The sequence below is a fragment of the Nymphaea colorata genome, chromosome 5 (assembly GCF_008831285.2).
Source record: "Nymphaea colorata isolate Beijing-Zhang1983 chromosome 5, ASM883128v2, whole genome shotgun sequence".
NCBI classification, from domain to species: Eukaryota; Viridiplantae; Streptophyta; class Magnoliopsida; order Nymphaeales; family Nymphaeaceae; genus Nymphaea; species Nymphaea colorata.
This window is the reverse complement of record NC_045142.1, coordinates 645,471-661,242: the sequence shown is the minus strand read 5'-3', so window position 1 is coordinate 661,242 and position 15,772 is coordinate 645,471. Positions and strand designations below refer to the sequence as shown.

General features: G+C 37.9%; 3 protein-coding genes across 3 annotated transcripts; 2 read left to right on the top strand and 1 right to left on the bottom strand.

The window, feature by feature from the left end:
- The first annotated feature begins 1,158 nt into the window (after positions 1-1,158).
- On the top strand, positions 1,159-2,465 carry LOC116254990 (metallothionein-like protein 2). Its single transcript, XM_031630676.2, has 3 exons — positions 1,159-1,312; positions 1,561-1,641; positions 2,025-2,465. The coding sequence occupies exons 1-3, from the start codon at positions 1,248-1,250 to the stop codon at positions 2,116-2,118; spliced, it is 240 nt and encodes a 79-aa protein (XP_031486536.1). The 5' UTR covers positions 1,159-1,247; the 3' UTR covers positions 2,119-2,465.
- A 1,109-nt stretch (positions 2,466-3,574) lies between these two features.
- On the bottom strand, positions 3,575-8,302 carry LOC116253820 (outer envelope pore protein 16, chloroplastic). Its single transcript, XM_031628768.2, has 6 exons — positions 8,015-8,302; positions 7,881-7,932; positions 6,777-6,808; positions 5,712-5,745; positions 5,299-5,366; positions 3,575-3,878 (listed from the first exon to the last, which is right to left on the bottom strand). The coding sequence occupies exons 1-6, from the start codon at positions 8,093-8,095 to the stop codon at positions 3,738-3,740; spliced, it is 408 nt and encodes a 135-aa protein (XP_031484628.1). The 5' UTR covers positions 8,096-8,302; the 3' UTR covers positions 3,575-3,737.
- Positions 8,303-12,029: 3,727 nt separating this feature from the next.
- On the top strand, positions 12,030-14,038 carry LOC116253837 (uncharacterized). The gene has a single exon (XM_031628790.2). The coding sequence runs from the start codon at positions 12,697-12,699 to the stop codon at positions 13,672-13,674; it is 978 nt and encodes a 325-aa protein (XP_031484650.1). The 5' UTR covers positions 12,030-12,696; the 3' UTR covers positions 13,675-14,038.
- The last annotated feature ends 1,734 nt before the right edge of the window (positions 14,039-15,772 follow it).

Sequence of the window (15,772 nt, the reverse complement as noted above, 5' to 3'; positions counted from 1 at the left end):
GTCAGAAGTGGAAGAAGAGGTCGTGCCCCACCACCAGCAGCGAGAGCGATGGCATTGTGAAAAAGACAATGTTCCTCCAATCAAAGATGTTATCACTTCAATTTTTTGCCAAAGATGTTATAGATTCGAGCTTGTAGATTACTCTAAGAAAGTGAGTGACTTGCATCCTAAGATACGGTGAACAAAATGCAGCAATTCGTCCTTTGTGAGTGTTGAAGGCACTGCAAACACGGGACGACAATGGAAGGCAATGCCAGAGCCCATAAACTCTTGGTTCTGCCTCATAAAATGGAGAGAGACTAAGCTTAAGGGTGAAGATTCCGAAGGTGTTACATGTAGCCAAACGACGAGAAGAGATACAGGTTTCCGGACGGAACTGGTTTGTGATATTGGGTACAAATACAAGAACCCCAAACATTTCTTGAGATAAAAAGGGCATAGGTACACATCAAACAACTTCATCGCGTGAAATTTTATCCTAGAAAAAAGAAATTCTTCTTGCCCTTAAGGTGGCGGCAAAGAATCCCATGATCTGGACATTTATCATATTCTCTCTCTCTCTCTCTCTCTCTCTCTCTCTATATATATATATATATATATATATATATATATATATATATATATATTAAGTCAGCAAACTTTAGCCGTTGAGTAAGCGTGCGTGTTTCCCCAAAAATGAAAGTCCACTCTTTTTCTCACTATCTTTTCATATTTTCATGAAAGAATTTTGCTTGTTGACCTTTGGATGCATCATAAGGCATATATCGTCTTGAGTGTGTAATCTTTAAGACACATTAATGAGACACTAACAAAACCGTTATGTAATAGTAAAAATGTCAGTGACATACTTAATGATATTGATTAATGATTAAAATCTAAAAATTCACCACCATAAATTGCTACTGCAATATGAGTTATTACCGATGCTAATGTAATAATATTTTTAACCATATATTTTAAAATTTTAAGTACCTAGCAATATTATATTTATATATATATGAAATCAAACCGAAGTCCTGCACAATGTCAACAATGATCCAGATAAGAGGCGGAGGAAACGGATGGATAAGCAAGGGTCATGCATTCCGGGTCCAATCTTAACCGTCAGGTCCCAATGCCCTTTAGAATCGCACCAGCACATGGTGACTTGACTGGTTCCACGTCGTTGCTCCTCTACGTTAATTAATATAACATTGAGATCTAGAGAAGCACCAAAAGAGATCTACAGAGAGAGAGAGAGAGAAAGAATGTCTTGCTGTGGAGGAAACTGTGGATGTGGCTCTGACTGTAAATGCGGCGATGGCTGCAAAGGGTAATAATATTTCTGTCTTTGATTGTTTTTCTAATGAGAGTGAAGCTTGAGTCGAGCCATCTTCAAGAAATTCAGGTGAACAAAAGAATTTTTCATGTGAAAGTCTCTCGATCTCTTCCGGTGGAATTCAAAACTAAACGTTCCTTAGTTGGCGAATCTTATCATCCTGGAAACTTTTCCCAATTTCAAACTATAGAAAGTTCTTTTTCCTTGTTTTAAATACTAAAGAATGATTTTGTTGGTTGCAGATGCAAGATGTTCCCTGACCTCGCTTCAGGTGGAGAAGAAAGAGCAGAGATTAGGATTGCTGGGGTTGCCCCTCAACATAAGTATGCATGCAGTCTTCCCTTCTCTTTGAAGAATCAATGGCGAACTTCTACGTACCCACATTGTTTCTTCATTTGACCCATATTATAATATCATGATCTATATAGTTACACCGAGCAGGAAACATGTAAAAACTAAATATCTAAAGGCGTTCACAGTAGGTCATCCATCCTAGTATCACACTCGCCCAAGCATACTTAATTTCGGAGCTCCGGTTTTGAAATGTTACTTTTGATACAAGCTTTAAAGGTGTGCGATGATTAGATGGTTTGTAGTGATTTTCATGAGTTCTGTATCTTCTTCCTCTTTCTTCTTTTTTTTCAAGGGACAACCAACTAACTATTCCAAATTCGGTTCGTCATCTATGCCTTTACTATGAACACAGGAATTCGGATTGGATCGAGAAGAATGGAGGAGAAGAGAATGAAGGATGCAAGTGTGGTGCCAACTGCCCCTGTAACCCATGCAACTGCAAATGACACAAGTGCTCGTGAAGTTCAAGGGCTTCATTAGCGGCGTTGCTCTCTTGACTACTTTATTAGAAATAATGAGCAGGCCGGACGGCGTTCTTTGATTGCACCAAGTGGCGTTTTTTTTTCTTCTGGTCTTTGTAGCAGTTAAGTAGCTTCCGATCAAAGTGTATTTCTTTTCCTTTATGGGCATAAAATGGTGGTTGAATAAGGCCACCCATCCGTGACTGTACGAGAGAGCATTTCTTTGTTTCCGTGACGGACTTTAAGTGAGAATGAGTCCCTTCTCTCCAAGGAAATGAAAAAGGAAGATCTCAACTTAAAAACATTTTGCTCGAGAATATTCTAATGCTTCAATTGTTTTTCCCTTTATTAAATGCACATTCAATAATACTGATGGTAAAGAATAACAAGGATTCAGCAGAAAGATGCCTAAATATAAAGAAAAGAAATTATCAAGATGCCTAAATATAAAGAAAAAAAATTATCTTCTATAACGAAGTCAAGTTTCCCCCTTACAATAGCGTTACCAGTATCAATGTGCATCATCTGCCTGTATTAGCTCATACATTTCATACCAGTGCTTGAGAAATTGCCCTTGATGTTGAAACAGAGTTCCATGGAACTAAAGCTTGTCTGGAAAGATATCCAAATGAGGAAAAGGATAAAAAGGACATATGGTAAAAAACAAAAATTCGAAGGCACTTCGTAACGGAAGCAGATGAAGAAGAGAAGCAGGTGGAAAAAGATGAAGAAACTCTCATTGACTCACAAAAGCAGAGGCAAATATGGTCGAGGAATCATTTTGATCGTAAGAATGTAAATTTATATTGATCTATTTTATATATTTAGTGGTGTTAGTTCATTGGAAAACTCTAGCCTACTTAGTTGCTCATTTATAATTATCGATGTGAGCACCAGAGAACTTAAATGGGTGTTTTTGCTCATAGACTTTATCTCCGGAACACTGATGCGGTTCTCTTGCTTTCGGGGGACAGAAAAAAAAAACGACTTTTGTACTACAAGATGCTCAATGTTAAAAAATGTGCCATATTTGGAAAATATTGTCATATTCTCGGCATTTTGAAGCAAGCACATATTTATGAGAAAAATTGATACATTTTAAAAAAAATTGCCACTATAAATGTTACAGGTAATGTTAAATGTTTCGTCTTTCTTAAAAAGAAAAAAATTGTTTGTTTCTAAAGTATAATTCTTGTTGCTATTGAAATTGGAAAATAAAACGTATATGAATGTCAGGCCATATTTTTCAAAGTAACATGGTCTAGAATCTCATATTTCCAACTTTTTCTTGTCGTATGTATCTTAAATTTTTTTTTTCAATTTCCAAGATTTCCTTCTATTTTGTTAAGGGAAAAAGGAAGTTAGAAACCTTCTCAGAGAAACCTTTCCGAGAAATTCTGGAAAATGGCATCTCTGATTCTCCGACTATGGTTTCGGGTAGTAACTAGTAAGGTCATTCCTTATTTCATACCAATAACCAGGACAGAATTTCAACTGTTTCTGTGTTCAAGGCACCTGTTTGCATACACGGTAACCAGAAGCAGAAACGGGAACCATGAGAAGGCAAGACCTTCTACACGTCCATTGTGAAGACTTTTCAACTCTCAAATAAGGCGATTAACAAACACAGAAGCAGTAGCAATGGCGCCTCCCGTGAGGGCATCAGCCACGATCTTGTCTCTGTTGTTGTTCTTTGCAGCCGAAAGCAAAGCCCCAGTAAGTGCTCCCCCAATCATTGCATTTTTCTGCAAGACCCACGAGAAAATAACGCCAGAAGCAGAAGTGAGATACAAGGAAATGTCTAGTGATTAAAAGACCAAGTGTGATAAAAACTTGAGAAACAATAAGTTTCCATTCTGCGAGTGGACACAAAATCTCGCAAGTCAGCAGCAATTGGTATTGGTTGAGAAACACATCGGCAATAATATCGTGTTGCTCCACTACACTAACTCCAGTAATATCTTCTCAACGCAAAATATGAGCACAAAAAAGAAATGAAAGAGGACTTACAATTAGGCTAAACAACAGTAGTGACATCGACTAAGAGCAACACGTAGATCGCACATTCAAGATGAAATAATTGTATTATACAATTATACTCAATGATAACAAGCTCGAGAAGAGGTTTCAATCATAAAAAATAAGGCAAGATAGCCAAAAGCTACAAGAATCGAACAAGAAAAAGTTGTTCCAAATGAAGAGACACATCGATATACTGAGATCAAACATAAGAAACCATGTCTTCAACAGCAGATGGCAGGAAACAAGCCAGCTCCCTGTTTTTCATAATCACATCACTAACAAGCTCATATACCATCAGTTTAATGTTTCTTTATGTAAGGTCTCTTGCACCGACAAATTCATGTTTGCTGTCCATGATCATATCAAATACTGCTCTACTATCACAACCACAAAATATACTACACTGGCTCACTGTTGTACCCACTCCTCTATTTTACCATGTATATTAATGATAAATTTCCTGCATTCAATTACTTTCTGTGTTGTATTCCATTTTTTTTGTGAATCTTGCTCAGGTTGCTATTGTGAGGCCATCAAATATTGATTAGCACTTTGTCATTTGATTAGCATTCCCAAACAAAGTGTTCGAAGTATCTTTACAGGTACAGCACAGTTACAGCAGTTCCCCATTTTAAGACCACAGTTACGGCAGCTGATAGAAGTACCCATCGTGTATTGAACAAGAGATAAGAAATATGAGATACCACCCAAAAAAATAATGCACCAGCATGCAACATGTGCAGCACTTATGTGGTGGCATTTATCAAAATACTTACATGGTAGGCCTTTGGCTTTCATAAATTTTGCAGGGAAAAAGGTAAGTGCTTGAGATACATTTTCACATAACCCATCAGTAAACCCACAGCCATGATCATCACAAAGAAGGTAGGACTATCATTACATATCAGTTAAATGAATTAGTTGGATTCCAAACAATTGCCATTTTAGTGGTACAGTCATTTTCAATAAATAATACATGCTGAACAAAAAGCAATACAAGTACACATGTAATGTAAGGTTATACATACACACACACAAAAGAATATTAATATTTTTATGTGTATATCTTAAAATAGCAGCCAAAGGTTGCTTCAAAAGAAAATAGATGAATAAATGACTAAGAGTTCAATGAAATGAATTTACCCAGTCTTTTCTACCACGAACCCGTTCTATTCCATATTCCATTCCCACGTAAACTCCAGCAACAGTGCCTGCAAGGGCATGAAAATGCAGTTTGAACATATACAAAGGAAAAAAATACTCTATAAATCATATCTTCGAATCAACTATAAAAGTTGATTTCCTTTCAGTGGATAGCCTATCAATGGTGCACCCATTGATAGATTAAGATCATCTAACACTGCTCAATCTTAGAACATATGCAGGGACTAAGAAATGTATAAATGTGTGCTTCCTTTGATTGATAAGCCAAGCTCCAGTGTAGAAACTGGAGAAGTCTAGATGAAGATGCAACTCTCCCAAGTCCAAAAAACCACAATTTCAGGACTTATGCACGAGACTCTAAAGGCAAGGAGCAAGAAATTAATAGTGCCTACCCCATGTTGCACCTTCTCTGCACATCTTCTTCAACTGCAACACAAGATCAACCATCAGGAATGAACACACGTGATGAAAACATAGAGAAATAGATATGCATTGGCAGAACTGAATACACAACAACTACCCATTATTCAAGAATGTTTCACTGAAGTGGGAACAACCATGCATCAGCAGAACTGGAAACAGTTTCCAGTGATTCCCTTCCTATGGTCTAAAAGCGGACAGCAATAACAGCACTTAGTTAAATTTGGCAATGCCATCTTTTGGGCACATTCACATCCAAAAGAGGCAAACTTGAGTACTGTCATGTAAATAAGGAGGCCTTCCGATTTATCAGGGTTTTGAATGTCTTGTTCTGTTCTATTCTTGTTTACTTCATATGGGCACTTCATCTTGTTACATCTCTAAGAAAAATATGTAAACATTTTTGTTCTTCTTGGGGGAAAAAATGAAACCACCCAAAGATTTGTAACTTCTGTATCATAGAGAAAATTTGCAGAAATCAGAATTGTAAGTTGAGTTGATAGAGAAAATTTGCAGAAATCAGAATTGTAAGTTGAGTTGCTGATAAGATCAAATTGAACGCATATTAAAATAAATCTACAAAGTAAGTACCATATATACCAAGAAATCCTTAAATGGCTTCTGAGATTAAAGTACGTACAAATATTCCTGCATAGATGAAAGTCTATTACCTACACCAGTCCATGCATCTGTCAGTACAAATAACCAGAAGTACACAGCCACAATGGGCCTCAAACGTTTGACATTGATTGTTGCTTTGGTCAAGCTAACTTAATTACCAAATGATTTATAGTCCTAAAACCACTACAATCGTTGGAGTCTATCAGCTAAAAAAATTTGAGCATGCCTATTTGCAATATATTGTTGTAACTTCTGTCTCATTAATAGATGCAAAGAAATAAATATCTTCACACCCAACCATCCACATCACTTCCAAAAGTTTGTTATGATATTATAATGTCCAACGTGTCAGCTCAATCAACCCTTAAATTTCATTAACAGAATTTAAGAACAAAGAAGCAGTGGAATATTGTCACCGCATGCTCAAAATTATCGCTTGAAACACTTCCTGCAAAAAAAAACAGGACAAGTTAAAATGTGTATTAGTATTCACAAAGGAACAGTGTTCCATAAAAACATGTTACGTATATAACTACTGGTAGCATATAGAGAACATGCGCTTATGTAGTTCTAAAGAAGAAAACATGAATAAGGATCTTATCGCTTAATGGTCTAAAAGACCACCTAAATCCTACCACGGCTTTTAACTGGACAAAGATGACAAGCATATCATTCTTGAAATGCACATAACATAAACTTGCAGGAACAACAGCAACGTCAAGCAAATCAAATTCAAAATCAACATCAGTCTCAAATCCCTTTTCTGTCTTCATCCCTTTGATGCAGAAGATTCTTAAGCAACTTTTATCAGTTAAAAGAACTGGCGGTGAAGCAAGGAGAAACCGAGAAAAGCAAGCTCCTGAAGCACTAAAACGGCCACCTGAACCATGTCAAGAAAGAAATTCTGCCGTAGTGAGCTTGTTGATCGTTTCAAGACTGTCAAATGGATTCACAATCCAAACAGCCCAAAATAACCTGTGAACTATATTCAGTACGGGAAGTTCTCCCATTCCTTCGCATCAGACTTCTTACAGATCAAGCACAAGTTATGGACAAACTAATTGGGGCAAACTCTTCTCTTCGTAATTTAGACACAATCACTCCTTCAAACACGAAACCTGAAAAGGCTCTCATGCTCTCAGACCAATAGTAATTGCTACAACAGAATACAAATCAAGCATTACGGATAAAGGAGAGCAAATCACAGTCATCATTTCAGGACGATCATCATCAAATTCATGAACCGCAATGCACCCAGTCAGACTAAAACGCATGAGTACCTAAACGGTTAACCTTAAGTTTAAGCTTCTAAAATATGATACTTCGATTCCCAACAAAAAACAAAAATCATTCGATGGCAGTATGGTATCTCCCGTCTAAACGCTAAAAGAAACATACATTTCAAAAGTTGCCCAAAAGGAAGCAAATCAAAATTAAAAAGAACGTTCCATGAATCATTCTCCGCAAGAGGGAAAAAACAAACAATTGTAGGAACAAAAAAAAAACTGTAGGTAGGACACCTTTACGTATGCAATGGTAAGACTCCTCTGCAGCGACTCGAGCCGCGCCCACCTGACATCCCCACCGACATATGTTAGGAAAAACGAAAATGCAAAAACAGAGAGAAAGCAAGAGAGAGAGAGAGAGGGAATACCGCTCCAATCTTGAGGAATCCATCGACCGTCCGGTTGAGGAGCGGATGACCCATATCGATGAACACGTCGACTGTAGGCATCTTCTCCTCCTCCCTTTTTTCTTTCTCTCTAAAATGCAAGAACAGGAGGAACTTTTTTTCTCTCTCTAAAATGCAAATGCAAGAACAGGAGGAAGAAGAAGAAGCAGAGCTCCCACCCGATCAATTTCCCTCACATGCTCTCGTAACTGACGCTAAGCTACGTGCCGCGGTAGCGTCTACGGCTTGCCCGAGAACCACGTGGCTTGGAACTGCTGCGTAGTCCGGCTAAAGCAATGTGGGCGTCGTCCGCATGAGAGGCAGGCTCAATCTTGCATGGCTTCAACCGTGCTGGGGGAGCGGTGGCGTGAGTGTCGTGCCCACGTAGCTTTGGATGAGCGCAACCGCATAACCGTCCGTTTCCCAGAAATGGACATTGCCGTATGGTCCTTAATATGCGGCATCACCATAAATAAAATAATGGGTAACACGACAACGGATCTCACCGTAATAAAGGTCCGGCCTTCTTCTGCTACGTCCATCTGCAAGAGTCTTAGTGGTTGATGTAGACAGAATTCCTTTTAAATTTTAATATGGTTTGGTATGGGCTAATTTTACTTGAAAGATATCTGCCTCTCTCTTATTGTTGTGGATATAATATGGGCACATTTTGGTAGAAGAATGTCGATTAAAAATTAATATAGTTTGTTTGCTGGCATTATCTTTCATATTTTATTTTGATATATTTTGATTTCAAAAGAATAATAACACGAAAAAAGGCATAAAAATCTTGAAGTTAAATTGTAGGAATTTAAACATTTGGATTTGAAAGTGAATGAAAAAAGTGCACACCATATTTGTATCCAACTTTTCATTTCGAAATGCAGATCCAATTTGAGAATTTTAAATTCACAACTGAGTCTGAATTACATTATGATATGTTAAGAACTGACCTTCAAAAGTATATGAATCTTTGGTATAAGAACATTAACTGGCCATATTGGTGTTTCTTATTGGATCATATATAATTTAACTAAATTGAATATGAATCCGACTGGATGTAAATTTTTAATTGTAAAATTAGATGTACCCTTAACCATATCTTCCGTTTGGATGTTACCATATTCAGATTCGAATACAAAAAAAAAAAAAAAAAAAAAAAAGAGGGGAATGGGTCAAGGAATAATGATATTTCTATATAACTTCATTCATGAGTCAACAAGAACTCTTAGTTTATTAGTCATCGCCTTAATAACGCCTTCATTTTATGTGAATTGATTTGCGTTGCAAATGGATCAGATCTGATTTGAAGGATTTGTCATTTTTTTATTGTACCAAATCTCATTTGGAGGCAATACTTAGTGTATTAAATCATTTTGGATCTACCCATTTGTGACCCGTAATTTATTGTTTAGAGATCAAGTGCAGGATTCGAATAAACTGTTGATGTTATAAAATGACTTCCAGTTCCCATGAATTCAAATTTCAAAAAAGGGTACTTAAATGAATATCATAATAAAATACTCTCAAATTTTCAGCCTGCAAAAATGGTAGGACCAGACAACCTTTCTTCTTCAAAATTTTAGCCAAAAAAAGGGGCAAAAGAGCAGAATAAACTTCTTGCAGAAGGAACCATTAAATAATTGCTTGTACTTCATAAATATAAGGACAACTTGAGATTTCAGGGCAACTTCCATTAATGATGTCAATGATGATTAAATGCACCCACTTACTCAAGAAGACTCAGATATCCCAACTTATCTTGGATTATCTAGATAAGTTGGCACCTGCATAAGTTCACCATGATCAGAACCATTCAATTAATTAATTGGGTGGTTAAAAAAATGTATGGAGATTTAAATTCACAAGCTTCATAACAGTAATATCTAAACATATATCAACCGTGCAACAATGTCGCCCTCATATTTGATGGGCTAAAACGTTTTTTATCTTAGGAAAAAAAAAAGATCGAAATTAAGCATGAATTTCTACTCAGAACCATTGTTGAATTGAGTGGCAGAAGCATTCACAAATAACATTTTCAAAATTTGGAACAGGTAAATTTTAAGTTTTCAAAATCCAAGGGCGGCTCAACTAAGGATCTCAAATCCCTGGACTTGTAGTCTGATCCTCCTTAGTTGGACCTCAGGTCTAAGGCTTTTACTACTTATCATTGACTTGAAATCCAAGGTCTAAAACAGTGAGTCCGACGAAGTGTGGATTTCATATCAGCCTCGAAACGTATCATAGATCCAATGCTATAAAAACATACCACAGAGTGATAACTTGATCTAATGACAAGTGTTATTTACCTGTCTCTACCTCATGTTTGCATCTCTAAATTCAACTCTAATATTTTCATTTTTCTATGTATAGATTCCCCACAAATTCTTTGTCTTAACGGCCTGGCCAAATGGTTAGATAGAGTGGTCAGAAAATTTATTTCTGGAAATCTTTATCTCAAAGGGAAATACTTGATTGAGTGTTTGTGACACTTTGTCCCATTTTCATGCATATTTTCCTTCTGGGACTCGTGGATGCCCCTTTCGCGAGGTGTTGTTAGAGAACGGTCCGCCGTTCTCAAACACATCATCTTAATTTGAGAGAGAATTGAGACCATAAGCATTTTGTGAGCAAAATAGAACTTCAGTATACTTCCTGACCTCAAGTGGAGGGGTCGATTTGGATACACTTTTAACTGTATGTACGTTTTCGGATATTCATATATTCGGATTCTAACATAAACAAAGAAATTGCATATCTGAATCTAAATTCGATTTCTATGTTCATATCTAAATCCAAAATCCAAATTTTGAATGAATCTAGTTGATTTTCAAAATGTAAGAATATTAAATATATGATAGTTATTTAAAACTATATCGGATCTTAATCGTGAATCCAACCAAATATTTATGTATATCTAAATTGAAATCCAGTCAGTGTCATTTTTTAAATCTGATTCTTAATCGGACATTTAATTTTTTTTATATCCCATTTTTTTAGATTGATTTGATACCGTATCCAATTTAAATTGGATACAAGGACATCCCTACTGTGCGCTTATAACTTGGAATTGTTGCTCAAGAAGCAGAACCACGGCTTCCCACATTAAAACTGGAACCTATCCTACTGTGCCAGCCTCCTTGATCTGACCGACAGTTCTTTAACTGATTTTTGTACACATCCACGCAAGATTTAATATACTTTAGCTGTATTTCACATAAACAATTGTTCTATCTCGTGAGACTAAACCTATGATTGTGATCCCTAGATTAGGAAGAATAAGAATTCACCCAATAGTACGTGTAACTTTCCACACTTAAATTTTTAAGTTGGGCAAAATATGATGTTCATTGTCAAATAATCAGCGATTACTTCTAGTTTGGTGTTATAAGAGCAAATTTGATTTCTCTCGTTGTTGAAAAGTGCAGTTAAACTTGAAAAACGACTGCCATTATATATATTTCTTGCCAAGTAAATCACAAAATGCGCCGCCCATTGCTTGAGATATGCTTCTCTCTCTCTCTCTCTCTATATATATATATATATATATATATATATGCTCTGCTGGTTACAGCTGCTAAGGATGGATGCTTTTATTATTTGAATTGGGGAGCTACCTTTTTGGCTTAAATTACATTTTTTTTTTCTTGTTATACTCTAGCATACAAATTTGATTGTTTAGTTTTAAGGAAAAAGGAAGGAAGCTCGAGTCACGGTAGGGAGGAGTCCCTTCTTGACAGTTTCCACAAAATCAAACGCTGCTTCAGAAAAGTTGGAAGCAAGAAGTGAAGATTCTCCTTCCCTTGTCGTCATGTTAAAGCAAAACCATTGTTTGATTTTTAAGAGAAACATCTTTCACTATATTTTATCCCCTTTCAAGTTCGTACGAAAGCTCAGTTGCCAAGATGGTGCAAAAACTTCCTCTCTGTTATTATCGGAAGATCTAATTGCTGCCGTTTCATTTACCCAGCAAACTTCGTTGAAGCAAAAAAGAAATTTCGGGTCTGCCAACTTTCATGCTTTCTGCAATTCTTGCTCTCCCATCGAGACGGAGTGAGTGAGGCGGTTAGAGAGAGAGAGAGAGCGCGCGAGGGCCTAGATAGTAAAACGCATTCTTGTTCTCATTCATATGCATATGTATTTTAAGTGAATATTTTTGTCACCTACTTTGCTGAAAAGTTTTGGTTCCCCTTTCTTTTTTCGACACCACTACAAAGAGCCATGTGAGGAGCCCTCGGTTGATGTGACCTTTCCAAACAATGCTCTCCATTTTCTTTCCCTCGCCAAAACCACCGGCTGAAGATAACTGAGACACCTGCTGCTCGCTCATGCCCTGTTCATCGAGAAAATGGCATTTTGGTGCTGATGGTTTCTTCCATGCCCACCCAAAATTATGAGAAGACAAAGTCCTGAAAGAGATCATTGGGAGAGAGCTGCTCGTGGTGTTTTAGATTGAGTTCGGGGCCACCAATTTTTCTGTTTGTAGTCAGTGTAGCTTCTTTTTTTCCCGTTTTTTGCAGATTTTGGCTTCACGGCTCAAGAATTAGATTTTTCTGCTGCATAAGCAAGGTTCTGATATGGGTATGAGTTCCAAGAGAGAAGGTTGAGATTCTTTTGCTTCGGAAGCTAAGTTGGTGTTCTCGTAAATAAAGAGGAAGGAAATGAGATCTTTGAGTAGTCTAGGTATCGGTTTGAGTCTTGTATTTGGTTGCCTCCTCTTGGCTTTGCTTGCTGAGCTTTACTATGTTCTGTGGTGGAAGAAGAGGCTGAACAGAGAGATTGAAGATGAGTACAGCAGCTCAATAAGGGAGCTCTTTTATCTTTTCTGTTGGAAGAAACCTGTTTCCTTGAGTTCAACAGCCCTGAACCCACAAGAGGTTTGTGGCTCAGCCAGAAACTCTGGTGCCCAAAACCAGCATGAGCAGGATCAGCAGGCCGGTTCAAGCAAGGATTTTCTTCTCAAGCCTCTTGGGGAAGAGGGGCTTGAATCTGAGATCATGAGGCTGCATCATCTATCTGGGCCCCCGAGATTTCTCTTCACCATTAAGGAGGAGACAATGGAGGACATGGAATCTGAAGATGGGAAGTCCAGGTGTGGGAGGAGTAGAAAAGGGTCTAGGACCAGGAGCTTGAGTGACCTTCTGCTTGCTGTTGAAACGCCCTATGGCACCCCACTTTCCTCTCCTCCTTTCTTCACCCCCCCTCTCACTCCCATGGATTACCAGCAGACGAGTTTTTCTTTCTCAAATGGGTTCAATCCACTCTTTGAGGTAGAAGCGGAGCCTCACATAGTGAAATCATCTCCACCCCCGAAATTCAAGTTCCTGAGGGATGCAGAGGAGAAACTCAGCAGAAGATTGATGGAAGCTCAGAGGATTCAGAAGAAATACGGGGTTGTTTCACAAGAGAAGGTGAACAATCCCAATGGTTTTTGTGGTCCATCTGTTAAAGTCGGTGCAAATGAGGAAGAAGGGTCCTTCATCACGATAATCATCAACAAAAACTCAGAGAACCAACACGTTCCTCAAGCCCCATCTAGTTCTGCGCAGGTACTACCATTACAATCCTCCCCACCAGCAAACACAAAATCCAGTTTGCAGAATACACAAATGTCTTCACATCCAAAGAATGAGAATTAGTGTCCTTATGTTCAGCGATATCTCAATGAAATTTACTATCTTTGGCATGTGGGTTTCCTCTGCTTCTCCTCTTTTTTGGTTGGAGAAACTCCCGTCTTCAGGTTTTATCTATATGCCAAAGCGGAAGAAATTTCCGATTAGCCCGTTCACGAGCCATCATCATTCGCAGCAACTTGTTTCTGGGTTTCTGGTCCACCGTTAAACTGGGACTATTGACATGTTGTTTTTTCCTTTATCCTTCTTTCTCATATTATCTGTATACCTGCCATCATTCCCGTGGCTGGAAGCTGCCCTCTTGTCAGGAAAAGACAAATGTAATTCAATTTTTAAATCCATGGAATCCCCTTGTTTCCATGTTTTTTCACCTCTGTCTGTGTATTAATCTTCTGTAAATACAGTCTTCATCAGTGTTTATGCAATGCAAGAAACTTCCAGTGAAAGATGAGTAAAGCATACGTTTGCAGAACTGCCTCTGTTGTGGCCTAAAGAGTAGCATGGTCAGGATTTCCTAGCTCGTCTGAATTTTTGTTCTGTTTTTGCTGTTTGAAGACAAACAGAGTGATTGGCTTCTAGTCTTTCTTCTTGCATGTGAAGCTTTTGATTTGCACAAGGCAGTCACTGTCTACAAGTATTGCTCCACTTCTAACCTTTCATTTGAAAACACAGAAAAGAACCAACAGAGTGAAACAACAGTTTAACTGAGGTAATTTTTCAAGGAATCGTTTCTGTAAGAGTTGAAAGGGTAAACATCGCATGCTTGTTTATGCAACCATACACGATATATATCAAATTGAAATTTGAATTTGTTCTGGTCGCAGTGATGAAATTATTTCCATTATTTTGGTCTGGTGAAATTATCCAGGGTCTTGTCATACTTCACGCTCCTCTTTTACCTCACTCATTCCTCTATTGCAGGCTTTATCTTATCCGACTAGAATACCATTCAAGGCCTAGCTCTTCTCCCCTAACCTCAAACAACGGGCCCGCAGTATCTCCATTTCTTCAAGTAGACCAAAGTTTTCTTGAAAACTGCTAAACAGGGACCTCAGGATAATTGTATGTCTGTGATTTTGGACAGTTCTTCATTTTTCTCTTTTGCAATCGAACAGAAAAATTGTCATTTGTTATTTGATTTGATGGTTCTAATTAAGAGATGCCCATTGCTAACCTGTTTGGAGAAAGAGAAACGAATACTACCCATGTTGTCATCTCAGAAATCTGAGGCAAAATCTGAATAACCTGGGAAAATTGTTCTCATACAACTTTTCTCTGTTCAAAGGCCAAATATGAAATATGAGTCACGCGTCAATTGATGCATGTCAACAAGCCTGAAACACCTAAAGATACTCCATAAAAGACTAGCCATGCACCTACGCTCCTCTCTTTCCTTTGTCACAGATCAATGAGACAGCCATGACCTGTTTGAAAATTTTGCACTACCCTGTCAAAATAATAATGGTAGGAGAGAGTAAATCACGGGCTAGATGGTAGTGTCACGCCAAATGCCTTTGAAAATGAAAACAAAATCTCTCTCTCTCTCTCTCTCTCTCTCTCTCTCTCTCTACACCATATATATATATATATATAGTTATCTCATAATAGACTCAAGTCCAAATACGAACAGTCTCTCTCATCCTCCTTCATAATGTGAATGGACTGGATTTGTCTGACTACCGACTTAAGCCCAAATAATGAGAACAGTCAGATTTGTACTGTTTAGTAATCGAGTTTGAATTTGGAACTATGAAGCTCTTCATCAGAATCAGAGATCTGTCTGAATCCCAAGTCCCAGTTCCGTGTTATTCCCAGCTTCGATTCCCAAAGTGTCATATTCATATGGGTCCGCATCCGAATCTGATTGTGTTAACTCTTGAATTAAGCATACGTAGAACCCAGTTTTACTTCCCTAGTTACTAAAGCCGTTTGGTTGCAGAAGGGAAAACAGATGTCCAAATCTTGGTGGTACAGTGCGGAACAAAGGACAATGTGAGATTACATTATTCCATTGAGTGGTCATCAAGAAAAGTGCAGAAAGACTCTTGCTGGTACCTGACTGTTCACGCCTTCAAAGATTGGCCTTGGACCATGTAAAAGTGAC

Excerpts from the sequence above, each read along its gene's own strand:
- LOC116254990 (XM_031630676.2), top strand. The coding sequence starts at position 1,248 with ATGTCTTGCTGTGGAGGAAACTGTGGATGTGGCTCTGACTGTAAATGC. Across the intron at positions 1,313-1,560 it reads TGCGGCGATGGCTGCAAAGG|ATGCAAGATGTTCCCTGACC; the intron begins GTAATAATATTT and ends TGTTGGTTGCAG. Across the intron at positions 1,642-2,024 it reads GGGGTTGCCCCTCAACATAA|GAATTCGGATTGGATCGAGA; the intron begins GTATGCATGCAG and ends CTATGAACACAG.
- LOC116253820 (XM_031628768.2), bottom strand. The coding sequence starts at position 8,095 with ATGCCTACAGTCGACGTGTTCATCGATATGGGTCATCCGCTCCTCAAC. Across the intron at positions 5,367-5,711 it reads CAGAGAAGGTGCAACATGGG|GCACTGTTGCTGGAGTTTAC; the intron begins GTAGGCACTATT and ends ATGCCCTTGCAG. Across the intron at positions 3,879-5,298 it reads TTCGTGGTAGAAAAGACTGG|AAAAATGCAATGATTGGGGG; the intron begins GTAAATTCATTT and ends TGGGTCTTGCAG.
- LOC116253837 (XM_031628790.2), top strand. The coding sequence starts at position 12,697 with ATGAGATCTTTGAGTAGTCTAGGTATCGGTTTGAGTCTTGTATTTGGT.